The sequence below is a fragment of the Chiloscyllium punctatum genome, chromosome 22 (assembly GCF_047496795.1).
Source record: "Chiloscyllium punctatum isolate Juve2018m chromosome 22, sChiPun1.3, whole genome shotgun sequence".
In the NCBI taxonomy this organism is placed as follows: Eukaryota; Metazoa; Chordata; class Chondrichthyes; order Orectolobiformes; family Hemiscylliidae; genus Chiloscyllium; species Chiloscyllium punctatum.
The window spans coordinates 66,289,913-66,306,506 of NC_092760.1; the positions used below are offsets into that span (position 1 = coordinate 66,289,913).

The 16,594-nt window shown below is 42.2% G+C and overlaps 1 protein-coding gene across 6 annotated transcripts in view; it reads left to right on the top strand.

Moving 5' to 3' along the window:
• mapk8ip1b (mitogen-activated protein kinase 8 interacting protein 1b) overlaps positions 1–15,942 on the top strand; it is a 156,777-nt gene extending 140,835 nt beyond the window's left edge. For all 6 annotated transcript variants that reach the window (XM_072592559.1, XM_072592562.1, XM_072592561.1 and 3 more), the window contains 4 exons: positions 1,244–1,363; positions 3,571–3,641; positions 9,876–9,974; positions 14,049–15,942. In XM_072592559.1, the coding sequence (XP_072448660.1) occupies positions 1,244–1,363; positions 3,571–3,641; positions 9,876–9,974; positions 14,049–14,121 (363 nt within the window). In that variant the 3' untranslated portion in view covers positions 14,122–15,942. The remainder of the gene's footprint in view (positions 1–1,243; positions 1,364–3,570; positions 3,642–9,875; positions 9,975–14,048) is intronic.
• The last annotated feature ends 652 nt before the right edge of the window (positions 15,943–16,594 follow it).

Consider the following 16,594-nt stretch of genomic DNA (forward strand, 5'->3'; position numbering starts at 1 on the left):
AGGTGGTACAACAACGTTCACTAGATTGGTTTCTGGGTTGAGATAATTGCCCTAAGGTGAGAGACTGAGTTCATTAGGTGTATACCGTCTAGAATATGGAAAAATGATGTGATCTCATTGAGACATGTAAGTCTGACAGGCAAACCTTGTTTTCCCTTTGAGAACCTCGAACATGGACCCCAGCTCTGGACAAATAATCAGTCATTTAGGTGTAAGGTAAAGATGCATTTTCTCACTCAAATGGCAGTAAATCTTGGAAATTCTCTACCCCAGAAGGTTGTGGATACCCTATGAATATGAGGCTGAGAGCGATCTTTGATTTCAGAAGGAGTCGAGAGATATGGGTTATCTCCACATCTGCAGTGAAATCGCTGAAAGCGTGTTTGAGGACAGCACATCATTTTAAAGGATCTGCATGGGAAGATGATAGAATTAGTCCTTAGCAAGGACAAGATCAAATTTGCTTAATTAAGGGGAGGCAATGGCCTAATGGTGTTATCACTAGACTGTTAATCAAGAATGATCAGCTAATGTTCTGGAGACTCTGGTTCAAATCTCACCATGGCCTAAACTTTTTTTCAGTTCTAACATCTTGAACATTTCTGTCCAATTTCCCTAGCTTAGAAGCTCCACAAACTAAAACTTCCATTCTGGTGACTGGTTCCCCTGAACTAAAGGTTTGATTTGTCTACTCTGAGAAACCCAGGCAGCCTGAATTGAATTTTTGACTCTTCTGAACTGAACTAAAAAGCTAAAACTAGTGTTTTTCTGGTCTGTTAGCAGTGTAATCATTCAATCTATTAAAACTACAGGGTTTCTGCCAGGAACCTAACAGCAGTAACATACTTTTTTTCGAATTGATGCACCTGAGTCACTGGTCCAAATAAATTTCTGACCAGTTGAAAAATATTATCTTCAAAGAACTGACCCACATTCACCTGCCTCTATTTTGAAATCCAAATCTTAAAATATATGTAAACACTTGCCATCATGCAATGAAGCACTTTGTTATCACTGGAAATCATTTGTAGCCATTTCGTGCAGCACCCTTGTCCAAACTGCTGTAAGATATGACTGGATTGTGTGTTTTTTGTAATTTTTTCTTGTTGCTAGATATTGGCTAGGATTTGTGCATCAAAGGGAGAAAAATAGTGAACAGATACCAGGTTAAATTGCTATTTTAAATTTGGTACCTCAACTTCTATACCTGAAATCTGAATGACTGCTGTTTTCTTCTGAATAGATTGCAACAACAAGAAGATTGACTGTCCAGTTCAACCCTCCCTCTTGCTGTGTCCTGGAGATCAGTATGCAAGGAATTAAAATAGCTGTACAACTCGATGGACGTGGAGTCTATGAGAAGGTCATTACGTTGACTGTAATACTTGCATAAATTAACTGTTGAATGGAATGATAATTCACAGCACAAAGGATTCTCTTAAAGAGAAATGTTATTTCTGTCTTTATAGTAGAAATGGCCTTCACACAATTACACATTCTTCTTCTCCATTTCCATACTCTGGCTTAGTTATTCCGACCAATAGCAAATTTGAGGAAAAGTCTTCTACGCTGTGACAAAAAACTGACATTGCTGGAAAGGTATAGCTGGCCTGGCAACATCTATTTAATTTGCTGTCTCCATGGATGCTGTCTGACCTGCTGTCATCTCCAGCATTTGTCATTTGCAGTACAGATTCCAGCATCTGCAGTAATTTGCTCCTACCTGGCAGCATCTGTGGAGAGAAACGGTTAACATTTTGGATCAAGTGATCCTTTCTCAGCATGCCAGGAGTGGCTTAGGATCTAGAATGCACTGCCTGATTAGTTTGGTGATGGCAGGTTCCACCTTGGCTTTCAAAAGGCAATTGGCCAAACATCCAAAGAGTTTTGTTTTACAAGGCGACAGAAGCAGGATGAGTGAGCTGCTTTGATCTTGCAGAGGTCAGGCACAAAAGAAATCTACCTCTTCTCTGCTTTAACCATTCTGAGAGTTCCCCCTCATGTATGCCACATGAGATCAATTAGTTAGAAATAAATTATGCAATACAACCTGATGTAATACTCCTCCCATGGAATTGCTTATGTCTTGTTAGATTATTCTTCCCTAACAAGGGATGTTACCAGGAAAGAGTGCAACATTAATCCGTTCTTGTCTTACGGTCCTACATTCTGTCTTTATTTCGCACTTCCTATTCTAAGCTTATGTTTTATAAAGATCATAGTGTCGTCACATACTCCCATCACTGCAGCACCTTCACTGATAGCGAAGTTTAATTTTCTGGACAACTTTTATTGTAAATGTCAACTTTGGAATATGTAAAAGAAAAACAGTTGAGTGCACATGGATGGAACGATAACTTTTTAAAAAATATTAACATTTGGAGAGGTTACTGATATGATCCATTGGAATTATTCTGAGAGTTAGTTACATAAAGAGACTAATAAAGATATAAAGAAACTAGGGTCGCTCTCCTTAGAGAGAAGAGGAGATTTGATAGAGATCTTGAAGATCATGAAGGGTTTAGACAGCAAATAAAGAAAAACTGTTCCCAGTGGCTCAGGGGTCAAAAATCAGAAGGTGCAGACTTAAAATTATTAGCAAAAAAGGACTGAGGCAATCTGAAGGAAATACATGTTACAGAGCATCTTCATACAATTTGGAGTAAATTGCTGATTGTGTGGTCAATACTGATTCAATAATAACCTTTTTTAAGGGGGAATTGGATGAATATCTGGGAGAAAACTTTCAGGGATGAGAGAAGTGAGCAAAGAATTACTGACTAAATTACACTTTGCAAGATCTAGTGTAAATGTGTGTGTCCAAAAACCTGTTCTGTTCTACAATTCTGTAACCTATATACTACACATTCATTCCCTTTATTCAGCAATCTCTCCACTGACATAAAACTAATTATTTTATTAATTTTATTTCAAATTTTCCACGTCATTCATTTTACATTTACTCTTTACTCTTTTTTAGTTTTTAAACTAACATTCCTTTAATACCTAAACTTATGATAAATATACAACTGGAATAATGTTCTTTATTGCTCTGTTTGTCAAACATACAGTGCAGGAATTTATACTCCACTGTGAAAGTGTCACAACAATAGATCCTTTTATTAATCTAAACAGTGTAGATCAGTGGACATTGCAATATGTTACATCTAAACTGGATGAAATAAACTCTATCTCAAGAAATATCTACGGACTTCAAATGTCAAGTTTCAAAGTGTGGTAATAAATATCATGCTGGTTTCTTCTAACTTCATGTTGGAAATTTACGATCTCGCACCAGTCTATAAACATCCCTTGCCTTAATCCCATTCTGAGTAACCTCCTGTTGTGTTTTGAAGGATTGACTCAATTAAACACTCTTCTACCTTAGCAGCAGAATAGTATATTCAACTTCATCTGAAGTAACCCTTTAGTGTATTTGTGACTCATTATGAGCAATGCTATCATTTAATATTTTTAAAAAAGCCTGTGTAAAATTGCATCTGCATGTAAGAAATGCAAAATTCTGCTTTTAAGAGTAAATTCTGCTCCTATCGTTTTGTTTTATGACAGGCCAGTAAATGCAGTCACTTTTTTCAACTGAAGAACGTTTCTTTCTGCGGGTATCATCCAAAGAACACCAAGTAAGTCCTATCACAGGAGTTTAATATTTTTCAAGTTGAGTTGGCTGGTAGTGATGTGCTAACAGTAACCACATTGACTACCTGACACCAGGGCAAGAAAGGATATTCCCATTTTCTGGCAATCTTTGTCAACCCAGCCCTACTCTACTTTGGATGTTTATTCTATTTAAAAGCACAATATAAATGCAGTTTGTTGCAGTACTAGTTTAAATTTGTCACCTGGATATTCAACCAAGGAGAAACCACTCAGTCCCCAACTGTTGTCCACTTATTGAGTGAAGTGGCTATGTGACTGAAATAACCACTCAACAGACCGGAAACAATAATCCAGCACATTAGTTCACCCTGCACTGTGGCACTTTAATCACTTAAAATCAGTTTTAAAAATATAAAAGTAACGCTGTTAGCTGTAACGATGCTCACTAGGAATGAGAATCTGGTGTCCCGATGCCTTCGGACTGATACATGACGCCAGTCCCACACTAACGCTCGCTCATTCCTATTTAATGCCCTGTCTCCAGTGGTCCAACAAGTAGATTAAGAAACAAATAGCAGAGTCTTGTACAGCAGAAGAGTTTAGAAGATTCAAAGCAGACAAGGGACTATCTGAAGTCTAAAGATGTCAAAAGACTTGAAAATAATGAGTATTAACAGAAATGTGTGACTGTAAAACGTCGGTGTGTTGTTTAATATAGATCGGGGCATGTGGTTTTGGTTTTGAAGGAGTTGCGAAGGAAATTTGCTGGATTGATTCCGACCATAGACCATAGACCATAGACCATAGACGCAGGAGTAGGCCATTCTGCCCTTCGAGCCTGCACCGCCATTCAATATGATCATGGCTGATCATTCCTAATCAGTATCCTGTTCCAGCCTTATCTCCATACCCCTTGACTCCACTATCTTTAAGAGCTCTATCCAATTCTTTCTTAAATGAATCCAGAGACTGGGCCTCCACTGCCCTCTGGGGCAGAGCATTTCACACAGCCACCACTCTCTGGGTGAAGTAGTTTCTCCTCATCTCTGTCCTAAATGGTCTACCCCGTATTTTTAAGTTGTGCCCTCTGGTTCGGCACTCCCCCATCAACGGAAATATGTTCCCTCCTGCCAGAGTGTCCAGTCCTTTCATAATCCTATACGTTTCAATCAGATCCCCTCTCAGTCTTCTAAACTCAAGGGTATACAAGCCCAGTCGCTTCAGTCTTTCTGTGTAAGGCAATCCTGCCATTCCAGGAATTGACCTCGTGAACCTACGCTGCACTCCCTCAATAGCCAGAATGTCTTTCCTCAAATTTGGAGACCAGAACTGTACACAGTACTCCAGGTGTGGTCTCACCAGGGCCCTGTACAGCTGCAGAAGCACCTCTTTGCTTCTATATTCAATCCCTCTTGTTATGAAGGCCAGCATGCTATTAGCCTTCTTCACGACCTGCTGTACCTGCATGCTTGCCTTCATTGACTGGTGGACAAGAACACCCAGATCTCTCTGAACAGCCCCTTTACCTAATTTGATACCATTGAGGTAGTAATCTGCCTTCCTGTTCTTGCCACCAAAGTGGATAACCAGACATTTATCCACATTAAACTGCATCTGCCATGCATCTGCCCACTCACCTAACTTGTCCAGGTCACCCTGTAATCCCCTAACATCCTCATCACATTTCACCCTACCACCTAGCTTTGTGTCATCAGCAAATTTGCTAATGTTATTGCTGATACCATCTTCTAGATCATTTACATATATTGTAAAAAGCTGCGGTCCCAGCACGGATCTCTGCGGTACCCCACTGGTCACTGCCTGCCATTCCGAAATGGAGCCGTTAATCACTACCCTTTGTTTCCTATTAGCCAACCAATTCTCTATCCAATCTAGTACTTTGCCCCCAATCCCATGCGCCCTAATTTTACTCACTAACCTCTTGTGTGGGACTTTATCAAAAGCTTTCTGAAAGTCCAGGTACACTACATCCACTGGATCTCCCTCGTCCATCTTCCGAGTTACATCCTCAAAAAATTCAAGAAGATTAGTCAAGCATGATTTCCCCTTCATAAATCCATGCTGACTCTGTCCTATCCTGTTACTATTATCCAGATGTGCCGTAATTTCATCCTTTATAATAGACTCCAGCATCTTTCCCACCACTGAGGTCAGACTAACTGGTCTATAATTTCCTGCTTTCTCCCACCCACCCTTCTTAAAAAGTGGCACAACATTAGCCGCCCTCCAATCCTCAGGAACCGACCCCAATTCTATTGAACTCTGGAAAATAATCACCAGCGCATCCACGATTTCCCGAGCCACCTCCTTCAGTACCCTGGGATGCAGGCCATCAGGTCCCGGAGACTTATCAACCTTCAGACCTAACAGTCTCTCCAACACCAAATCCTGGCAAATAGAAATTCCCTTAAGTTCAGGTCCTTCAGCCACTGTTACCTCCGGGAGATTGCTTGTGTCTTCCCCAGTGAACACAGATCTGAAGTACCCATTTAATTCCTCTGCCAGTTCTTTGTTCCCCGTAATATATTCCCCTGCTTCTGTCTTCAAGGGCCCAATTTTTGTCCTAACCATTTTTTTGCCTTGGACATACCTAAAAAAGCTTTTACTATCCTCCTTTATATTCTTGGCCAGTTTACCTTCATACCTCATTTTTTCTCTGCGTATTTCCTTCTTACTAATCCTCTGTTGTTCTTTAAAAGCTTCCCAGTCCTCCGTTTTCCCGCTTATCTTTGCTAAGTTATACTTTTTCTCTTTTAACCTTATATGTTTCTTTACTTCCCTCGTCAGCCACGGCCGCCCATGTCTCCTCCTGGGATCTTTCTTCCTTTTAGGAATAAACTGATCCTGCATCTTCTGCATTATACACAGAAATATCTGCCATTGTTCCTCCACGGTCTTCCCTGTTAAGGTATTGAACCATTGAACTTTGGCCAGTTGCTCCCTCATAGCTCCATATTTCCCTTTATTCAACTGAAATATTGTCACTTCAGATTGTACCCACTCCCTCTCAAATTGCAGATTGAAGCTTATTGTATTATGGTCACTACTTCCCAATGGCTCCTTCACTTCGAGGTCACTGACCAATTCTGGTTCGTTACACAATACCAGATCCAGAATCGCCTTATCCCTGGTCGGCTCCAGCACCAGCTGCTCTAAAAATCCATCTCTGAGGCACTCCACAAAGTCTCTTTCTTGAGGCCCGATACCATCCTGATTCTCCCAGTCTACCTGCATGTTAAAATCCCCCATAACAACTGTAGTAACATCTTTGCGACAAGCCAATTTCAGCTCCTGATTCAACTTACCTCCAACATCCAGACTACTGTTTGGGGGCCTGTAGATGACTCCCATGAGGGTCTTTTTACCCTTAGTGTTTCGAAGCTCTATCCACACTGACTCTACATCCCCTGACTCTAGGTCCGCCCGCGCAAGGGACTGAATATCCTCCCTTACCAACAAGGCCACCCCACCCCCTCTGCCCGTCAGTCTATCCTTACGATAGCACGTGTAGCCTTGAATATTCATTTCCCAGGCCCTGTCGCCATGAAGCCACGTCTCAGTTATCCCCACAATATCGTATCTGCCAATTTCCAAAAGAGCCTCAAGCTCATCCACCTTGTGTCTAATGCTTCGTGCATTCATGTATAGAATTTTTAATTTGTTACTGCTCTCACCCTTCCCCTCAACCCTTATTTCACTCAACTTTACAGCATGATGCCTTTTCCAGTTTTCTGCCTCCTTGATACAGTTGTCTTTCTTGACTTCTCTTGTTCTAACTACCCCTTCAATTTCCTTTTTAAACATCCAGCTTGTCCCCTCCCCCCTGCTACTTAGTTTAAATGTAGCGGTGTTGCAGCAGAAAACCTGCCTGCCAGAATGCCGATCCCTGTTCTATTAAGGTGCAAGCCGTCTCTCTTGTAGAATTTATGGTTACCATAAAATATACCCCAGTGATCCAAGAACTTGAAACCTTGCTTCCTGCACCAGTTCCCCAACCACACGTTCAAGTCCATTATCTCCCGGTTTCCGGCCACACTAGCCCGAGGAACTGGAAGCAAACTGGAGCTAACCACCTTGGACGTCCTGCTTTTTAGCCTTCTTCCTAGTTCTGTGAAGTCTCGCTGTAGTATGTTCCTCCTCTTCTTCCCGACATCATTTGTGCCGATGTGTACCACCACCTCGGGCTCTTCACCCTCGTCCTTGAGGATGTCCTGCACTCTGTCCGCGATGTCTTTCACTCTAGCACCAGGAAAGCAACACACCATCCTTAAATCCCGTCTGCTGCCACAAAAACCCCGGTCAGTTCCTCTCACGATGGGGAATGTGAAGGAGGAGGCAATAGGGGAATTGATTTTTTTTAAAAAAAAAGACAAAATAACTGCAGATGCTGGAGACCTGAAACAAAAACAGAAATTTGTTGGAGAAACCTATCCGGTCTGGCAGCATATGTGGGAAGAAAGTAGAGTTAATGTTTCGGATCCAGTGACCCTCCTTCAGAACTGGAGGAATTTAAATCCTTAGAATTGTAAAGTGAGGTGTAAAGTTTTGTTTTAGTAAGGGGATTGGGTGAACACTTGAAAGGGAGAAATTGCAGGAATGGAAAGAAAGTGGGATTAATTAGATTGCAGTTCCAAATCAAAACTGGTACAGACTCAGTTGGTTGATTGTCGTCTTTTTGTGATGTACTATTCTATTGATTCATTGGAGAGACAAATTAAAATGTGATTGTTCTCCTATGACCAGAGAAGGTTAGGATTTATCGGAGGTTTCAAGGTAATAAAAGGTTCATGTTCTGGTTGAGTCACTGGACTCAACATTGACTCTGCTTTCTTCCCACAGATGCTATGAGACTTGTTTAGTTTCTCCAGCAATTTATTTTTGTTTCAGATCTTCAGCAGTTCCTCGTTTTATTCCAGAAGGCAGTGAGTATTTTTTTTAGATAGTTTGGACTGCTTTATTTGAAAGAAGTGAAAGCAGATTCGAGAGTATGTTTTGAAAGAGGATGAGATAAATACCCAAAGGATAAATGATCGTTTGAGGCAAGTGCAAGGAAGTGGGGCTAACTTATAACACTTTGATTTTGGATTAGTGGTGCTGGAAGAGCACAGCGATTCAGGCAGCATCTGAGGAGCAGTAAAATCGACGTTTCGGGCAAAAGCCCTTCATCAGGAATAAAGGCAGAGAGCCTGAAGTGTGGAGAGATAAGCTAGAGGAGGGTGGGGGTGGGGAGAAAGTAGCATGGAGTACAATAGGTGAGTGGGGGAGGGGATGAAGGTGATAGGTCAGGGAGGAGGGTGGAGTGGATAGGTGGAAAAGGAGATAGGCAGGTAGGACAAGTCATGGGGACAGTGCTGAGCTGGAAGTTTAGAACTAGGGTGAGGTGGGGGAAGGGGAAATGAGGAAACTGTTGAAGTTCACATTGATGCCCTGGGGTTGAAGTGTTCCGAGGCGGAAGATGAGGTGTTCTTCCTCCAGGCGTCTGGTGGTGAGGGAGCGGTGGTGAAGGAGGCCCAGGACCTCCATGTCCTTGGCAGAGTGGGAAGGGTGTTGAAATGTTGGGCCACAGGGTGGTGTGGTTGATTGGTGCGGGTGTCCCGGAGATGTTCCCTAAAGCGCTCTGCTGGGAGGCGTCCAGTCTCCCCAATTAGAGGAGACCGCATTGGGAGCAGCAGATACAATAAATGATATTAGTGGATGTGCAAGTAAAACTTTGATGGATGTGGAAGGCTCCTTTAGGGCCTTGGATGGAGGTGAGGGAGGAGGTGTGGGCGCAGGTTTTGCAGTTCCTGCAGTGGCAGGGGAAGGTGCCAGGATGGGAGGGTGGGTTGTAGGGGGGCATGGACCTGACCAGGTAGTCACAGAGGGAACAGTCTTTGCGGAAGGCGGAAAGGGGTGGGGAGGGAAATATATCTCTGGTGGTGGAGTCTTTTTGGAGGTGGCGGAAATGTCGGCGGATGATTTTGGTTTATGCGAAGGTTGGTAGGGTGGAAGGGGGGTTCTGTCCTTGTTACGGTTGGAGGGGTGAGGTCTGAGGGCGGAGGTGCGGGATGTGGATGAGATGCGTTGGAGGGCATCTTTAACCACGTGGGAAGGGAAATTGTAGACTCTAAAGAAGGAGGCCATCTGGACTTTGAGGCAAGATGGGCCAAATAGCTGCCTGGTATACTGTATAATTCTGTGATTCTAAGAAAAAAATCTCAATGCTGTCTTCTTGCTGCATTTGTTCTCTTTTCTAGATATTTTGGATTTATTACCAAACATCCTTCAGACCATCGATTTGCTTCCCATGTTTTTGTCTCTGAGGATTCGACCAAACCAATAGCTGAATCAGTGGGGTATGTTTATCTCTATTTCAAACTTTTATATGGAAAAAGGAGAAATTCACTGCCTATTTCTATGGGCCAGTGTGTTGAGTGTTGCTCAGACTGCAATGCACTACTTTCATCTTGTTTTAAGCCCATTTTCCCTTTTGTCAAAGTGCCACCTCTAACTTTATAATAGGACCATCATCTATAACTTAGTTGTAGGTTCATAGTCCCACTAGAGAGATTTGAGGACCAGTATCCAAGGTGACCTTCCCAGTAGTCAGAGACCAATAGTGATTTTTTTAAAAAACCCTATAGATCAGTGCAGGTGATCAATCAAAGTCTTGACAAACAGATAAGCTGGGAGAAATCTCCTAAGACAGAACGGTTTGGGGCCATGGAATGGTCTACACTAATAGTGAGGGCCATGTATCCATATTAGCCTTTGGCAAAGAAATGATGGGTTAAATGGACTCCTTCTATATTTGGGTTTTATTATCCCACCTCAACAAAATTTGTGGTTATCCTTCCTGCCTGACATTTGTTTTCCTTACACTTTGTAAAGTTTGTATTATAAGTAAAGCCAGTTTTAAGTGAGCTTTGGCAGTAAATGTAAACATTATATATTCAGTGAGCTTGTGCTTTATTTCATTCTTGTCATTTGTGTGTTAGTTGGAACATGGAAGTGCCAATGGATCATTTAGTGCTTCAAACCTGTCTGAAATTCTTTGATTTGATGATGGCTAACCTCTTTACCCACCTTTTGTTCCACTATCTTGTCAAAGATAGTATTACAGTGGTGGAAAGGACGATGGATGAAGACTCGCCATCTGAGGTAGTTTGGGCTGAGGTTAGAAATAGGAAAGGTGAGGTCACCCTGTTAGGAGTTTTCTACAGGCCTCCTAATAGTCCTAGAGCCGTAGAAGAAAGGATTGCGAGGATGATTCAGGAGAAGAGTGAAAGTAATAGGGTGGTTGTTATGGGGGACTTTAACTTTCCAGATATTGACTGGGAAAGCTATAGCTCGAGTACGTTAGATGGGTCGGTGTATGTCCAATGTGTGCAGGAGGGTTTCCTGACACAATATGTAGACAGGCCAACAAGAGGTGAGGCCATACTGGATTTGGTTCTGGGTAACGAACCAGCAAGGTGTTAGAATTGGAAGTAGGTGAGCACTTTGTGGACAGTGACCACAATTCGGTGACTTTTACTCTAGTGATGAAGAGGGATAAGTGTGCACTGCAGGGCAACAGTTATAGCTGGGGGCAGGGAAATTATGATGCGGTGAGGCATGACTTAGGATGCGTGGCTTGGAAAAGTAGGCTTCAAGGGAAGGGCGCAATCGATATGTGGAGCTTGTTCAAGGAGCAACTATTGAGTGTCCTTGATAAGTATGTACCTGTCAGGCAGGGAGGAAAGGGTCATGTGAGGGAACCGTGGTTTGATAAGGAATTGGAATCCCTTGTTAAAGGGAAGAGGGCGGCCTATGTAAAGATGAGGCGTGAAGATTCAATTGGGGCGATTGAGAGTTATAAGGTAGCCAGGAAGGGTCTGAAGAGAGAGCTAAGAGCAGCAAGGAGGGGACTTGAAAAGTCCTTAGTTGGTAGGATTAGGGAAAACCCAAAGGCTTTCTATAGGTATGTCAGGAATAAAAGAATGACCAGGGTAGGAATAGGTCCAGTCAAGGATAGTAGTGGGAAGTTGCGTGTGGAGGCTGAAGAGATTGGGGAGACACTGAATGAATACTTTTCATCAGTATTCACTCAGGAACAGGACATTTGTTGCCGATGTAAATATTGAGTCACAATTAATTAGAATGGATGGCTTTGAGGTATGTAGGGAAGAGGTGTTGGAAATTCTGGAAAGGGTGAAAATAGATAAGTCCCCTGGGCCTGATGGCATTTATCCTAGGATTCTCTGGGAAGCAAGGAAGGAGATTGCAGAGCCATTGGCCTTGATTTTTATGTCCTCTTTGTCTACAGGAATAGTGCCAGAAAACTGGAGGATAGCAATGTGGTTCGCTTGTTCAAGAGGTGGGGGGGAGGGGGAAAGGGATAACCCTAGTAACTATAAGCCAGTGAGTCTCACTTCTGTTTTGGGCAAAGTCTTGGAGAGAATTGTAAGGGATAGGATTTATGAACATCTGGATAGGAATAATGTCATCAAGGATAGTCAGCATGGTTTTGTGAAGGGCAGGTTGTGCCTCACAAACCTTATTGAATTCTTTGAGAAGGTGACTAAGGAAGTGGACGAGGATAAAGCGGTAGATGTGGTGTATATGGATTTTCGTAAGGCATTTGATAAGGTTCCCCATGGTAGGCTACTGCAAAAAATCGAGGTATGGCATTGAGGGTGCGTTGGAGGTTTGGATTAGGAATTGGCTGGCTGGAAGAAGACAGAGGGTAGTAGTTGATGGTAAAGGTTCATCTTGGAGTGCAGTTACTAGCGGTGTTCCGCAAGGATCTGTTTTGGGACCATTGCTGTTTGTCATTTTTATGAATGACCTGGAGGAGGGGCTAGAAGGTTGGGTGAGCAAGTTTGCGGATGATACGAAAGTCGGTGGAGTTGTTGACAGTGAGGAAGGATATGGCAGGTTACAGCGGGATATAGATAAGCTGCAGAGCTGGGCAGAAAGGTGGCAAATGGGGTTCGATGTAGCTAAGTGTGAAGTGATTCACTTTGGTAAGAGTAACAAGAAGATGGGGTACTGGGCTAATGGTCGGATACTTGGTAGTGTGGATGAGCAGAGGGATCTTGGTGTCCATGTACACAGATCTCTGAAAGTTGCCACCCAGGTAAATAGTACTGTGAAGAAGGCATATGGTTTACTGGCTTTTATTGGTAGAGGAATTGAGTTCCGGAGTCCTGAGGTCATGTTGCAGTTGTATAAGACTCTGTTGTGGCTGCATCTGGAGTATTGTGTGCAGTTTTGGTTGCCATACTATAGGAAGGATGTGGAGGCACTGGAACGGGTGCAGAGGAGGTTTACCAGGATGTTGCCTGGTATGGTAGGAAGATCGTATGAGGAAAGGCTGAGGCACTTGGGGCTGTTTTCATTGGAGAAAAGAAGGTTTAGGGGTGACTTGATAGAGGTGTACAAGACGATTAGGGGTTTAGATATGGTTGACCATGAGAACCTTTTTCCACGTATGGAGTCAGCTATTACAAGGGGGCATAGCTTTAAATTAAGGGGTGGTAGGTATAGGACAGATGTTAGGGGTAGATCCTTTACTCAGTGAGTCGTGAGTTCATGGAATGCCCTGCCAGTAGCAGTGGTAGACTCTCCCTCTTTATGGGCATTTAAGCGGGCATTGGATAGGCATATGGAGGATAGTGGGCTAGTGTAGGTTAGGTGGGCTTGGATCGGCACAACATCGAGGGCCAAAGGGCCTGTACTGCGCTGTATTTTTCTATGTTCTATCCCATGTCACCTTTACTTCCCCAAAAACATTGGTTGATCTTAGTTGTAGACATTTGGTACATTAATCCATGTACAGCCTTCCCAACATAAATAATCACTGGGCTACCACCATAAAAGATGACAGTTTATACTTCAGAGGAAGTGGGGGTGAGGGTGGTAGTCATCATGACTGGGCCACAATTTATGGAGTTCCTCTTCCTCTTCTGAGTTTGAATAAAATGAATGTGTTTGACACTGGGGTTTGCGGAGTTGGGTTTGTGAGAATGGATCACTGTGCTCAAAACCCAGGCTGCAAAGCTTCCACATGGAGCCCATTATTCTAACTTCACCCTGTTCTTTTCAGCCCAAGTGGCTTATACCTGTTAGAGAAGCTATTTTCCTTCACTCCAAAACCTTTGGAGTTTGACTCAACCATAGTAGGATTTGAATAAAGATCTTAAAATGTGTTGCTGGAAAAGTGCAGCAGGTCAGACAGCATCCAAGGAGCAGGAGAATCTGCCTGACCCGCTGCGCTTTTCCAGCAACACATTTTCAGCTCTGATCTCCAACATCTGCAGTCCTCACTTTCTCCTTTTTGAATAAAGATCTGTCTATCCGTATGATAAGAATGATGGAGTTGGTCGATGAAGGAGAGATAAGTTTGGCATTTAATGTTAAATATTTCTGTTTCCCCTCTTGTACAGGAGGGCCTTCCAGCTATTCTACAAAGAATACATTGAATACACTTGTCCAACAGAAGACATTTATCTGGAGTAGAAGCCTCTGAGCTGTGGGTGTTGCTCTGAACTCCTCGCGGTCTCCTTCTCAAACTCACCATGATGCATGAACATACTGAGCCAGAGGTCCTAGATCATGATCCAGAACTATACAGCATCTCCATTTGAAACATTTTACCTATTGTTACTTTTAGCCATGCTACACGGGTTGACAGCATTCTCCATCAGTTTGTGCCTCTTATCCCCCTTCTCTGCAAATCCGGTCCCATCTCATGTTCCATCATGTCATGGCAAAACAGCTCAACTGCTTGCTTCTTAACACCCTTGTGATGTATTGGGTACATACTTGGTGTGATGGGCCAGAATTTAAACCTGGCGAAATAGCAGGACAAAATGGCACCAAACTACTCGGGAGTTACAAGATTGTTACATTGTAACAATGACATTACACTGTATTCATTAATAGTGTTGTGTGTAAAGTTCTTAAACTTTGTTCATGGAGTGTACAACATGGTTTATTTAAAAGTTTGATGACAGCACCTTCTTCTGCACTTTGTTTCTTTGCACAACAATCATTCCTTTTTTTTTGTTGGTTGGGTGGGGGTGAGGTGGGGAGAAGAAACCTGTACGATTACCACCTTCATTAAAAAGAACAAGTGTTGCTGAAGGTTGCATGGCATCATGGGTGACATCAAACTATTCAATTATCAATTGCTGCACAGTCCTTTGCAAATTCACAAGTGTGTGTGATACCACATTACAATATAGTCAAGAGTATTGTTTCAATTGTGACTGACTAAGTTAAATTGTGTTTCATTTACATGGAATTTTAGAATACCAATTTTGGATTCTGTTACAATCCAAGTTGATGGGCTTGTAGGTCCCAGAATGAAAGCTGACTTGATTGATCTTAATTTGTATTTTTGCAGTTTGTTACCATGGGTTTAGTCATTGACTATATTCACACGAGACTATCAATGTTCTTTGAACACAAATTCAAGTTCATTGCACAAAAAGGAACGGAAACAAAGTTTATGTTGACATTTGTATGTGTGAATTAATTTTAAATGCTAACAAAACAAAAAGAAATTCAATCTTTATTTCCCCTAGCAATATCCTTTTCAGATATTCAATCCCAGAGAAATGTCACCTCTGTTTTAACTCTTAACTAACTTTTTCTAGTTTTTCTTTTTGGACTGCTGAAATAGTTTTAACATGACTTCCCAGTGATGATAGCTTGAACTTCCTCTTAATTTTAATGGGTTAAATCTATCTTCATGTCTGATAACTTGAAAATGTCCACACAAAATCTCATGGTTTGGAGATTTTACAAAGTGAACCTGCCCTTATGATAGGGTGAACTGCTCTCCTGAACTGAGAATCTGACTCTTCAACTAGTATGGAACTGAAATCTGACTTTGCTGAACTGGACTCAAAGTAAACTACCAGTAGCCTCTAATCATTTGTTTTTCTGTTTGTCATTAACTCAGCAATGTAAACTCTATATCCTTTAATATCGCAGGTACCTGGCTAGGCACTTGCAAAGTCACATGCTTTCTTAAATGATGTATTTGGGTCACTTTTTAAAATAAATTTTCTGACCTTTCTTTTTAAAAGAAGTGACTTTAAGCAACTGAAACCAAGATGTATCAATCTTTTTTTTTGAGAAAAGTCCAAATTTACCATGGTAATATATAATAGACCATTATCACAACTCCTGTTTTCTGGTTGTATCTATTCACAGTAGCGCTGTAGTGGCTGAAAAAAAACCTTCTGTATTTTATGACTTGGTGTTATGATTTGGGGATTAAAATTCCTCCATTCCAGCCATTTTCCATTAAAGCTATGGATTGTCAAACGAGCAAGCCCCTGCATGTTTTCCCCTTCGCTTTTGTCTTTTTTGCCAATTTATTTTCAACTTCAGTGAGATGCTTTGTAACTGTTGTTTTGCCACAAAACCAAGACATCTCTGTCCCAGATGCCAGCAATGTCCTGAGATTGCACAATGACCCTTGAACTCTAGACTTGTAAGAGCTGAAAATATGTTGCTGGAAAAGCGCAGCAGGTCAGGCAGCATCCAAGGAGCAGGAGAATCGACATTTCGGGCATGAGCCCTTCTGGTCCTTGGATGCTGTCTGACCTGCGCTTTTCCAGCAATACATTTCCAGCTCTGATCTCCAGTATCTGCAGTCCTCACTGTCTCCTCTAGACTTGTAAACCTATTTAAGTCTAGGCTGTAAGATCCTCATCTAATTATTGTAGCTGACAGTTATGACTATTTCAATATAAATATTTGAGCTGCGCAAACTGTGGGTTGAGTAGATCCCATGAGCTTTCATCTCATGCCCTCCTGCCTTGAATCCTTTTGCCCCCTTTTTGCCAATCTTGGGTACAACATTAGAAACATTTGTTGTTCAAATGGACTAATCCTGATGTGTTACCGAGTCACCATTCACCCACCCACCCCCCACCCCCCCCCACCATGCTCCAACATTTTTATAATAAAAGTGATA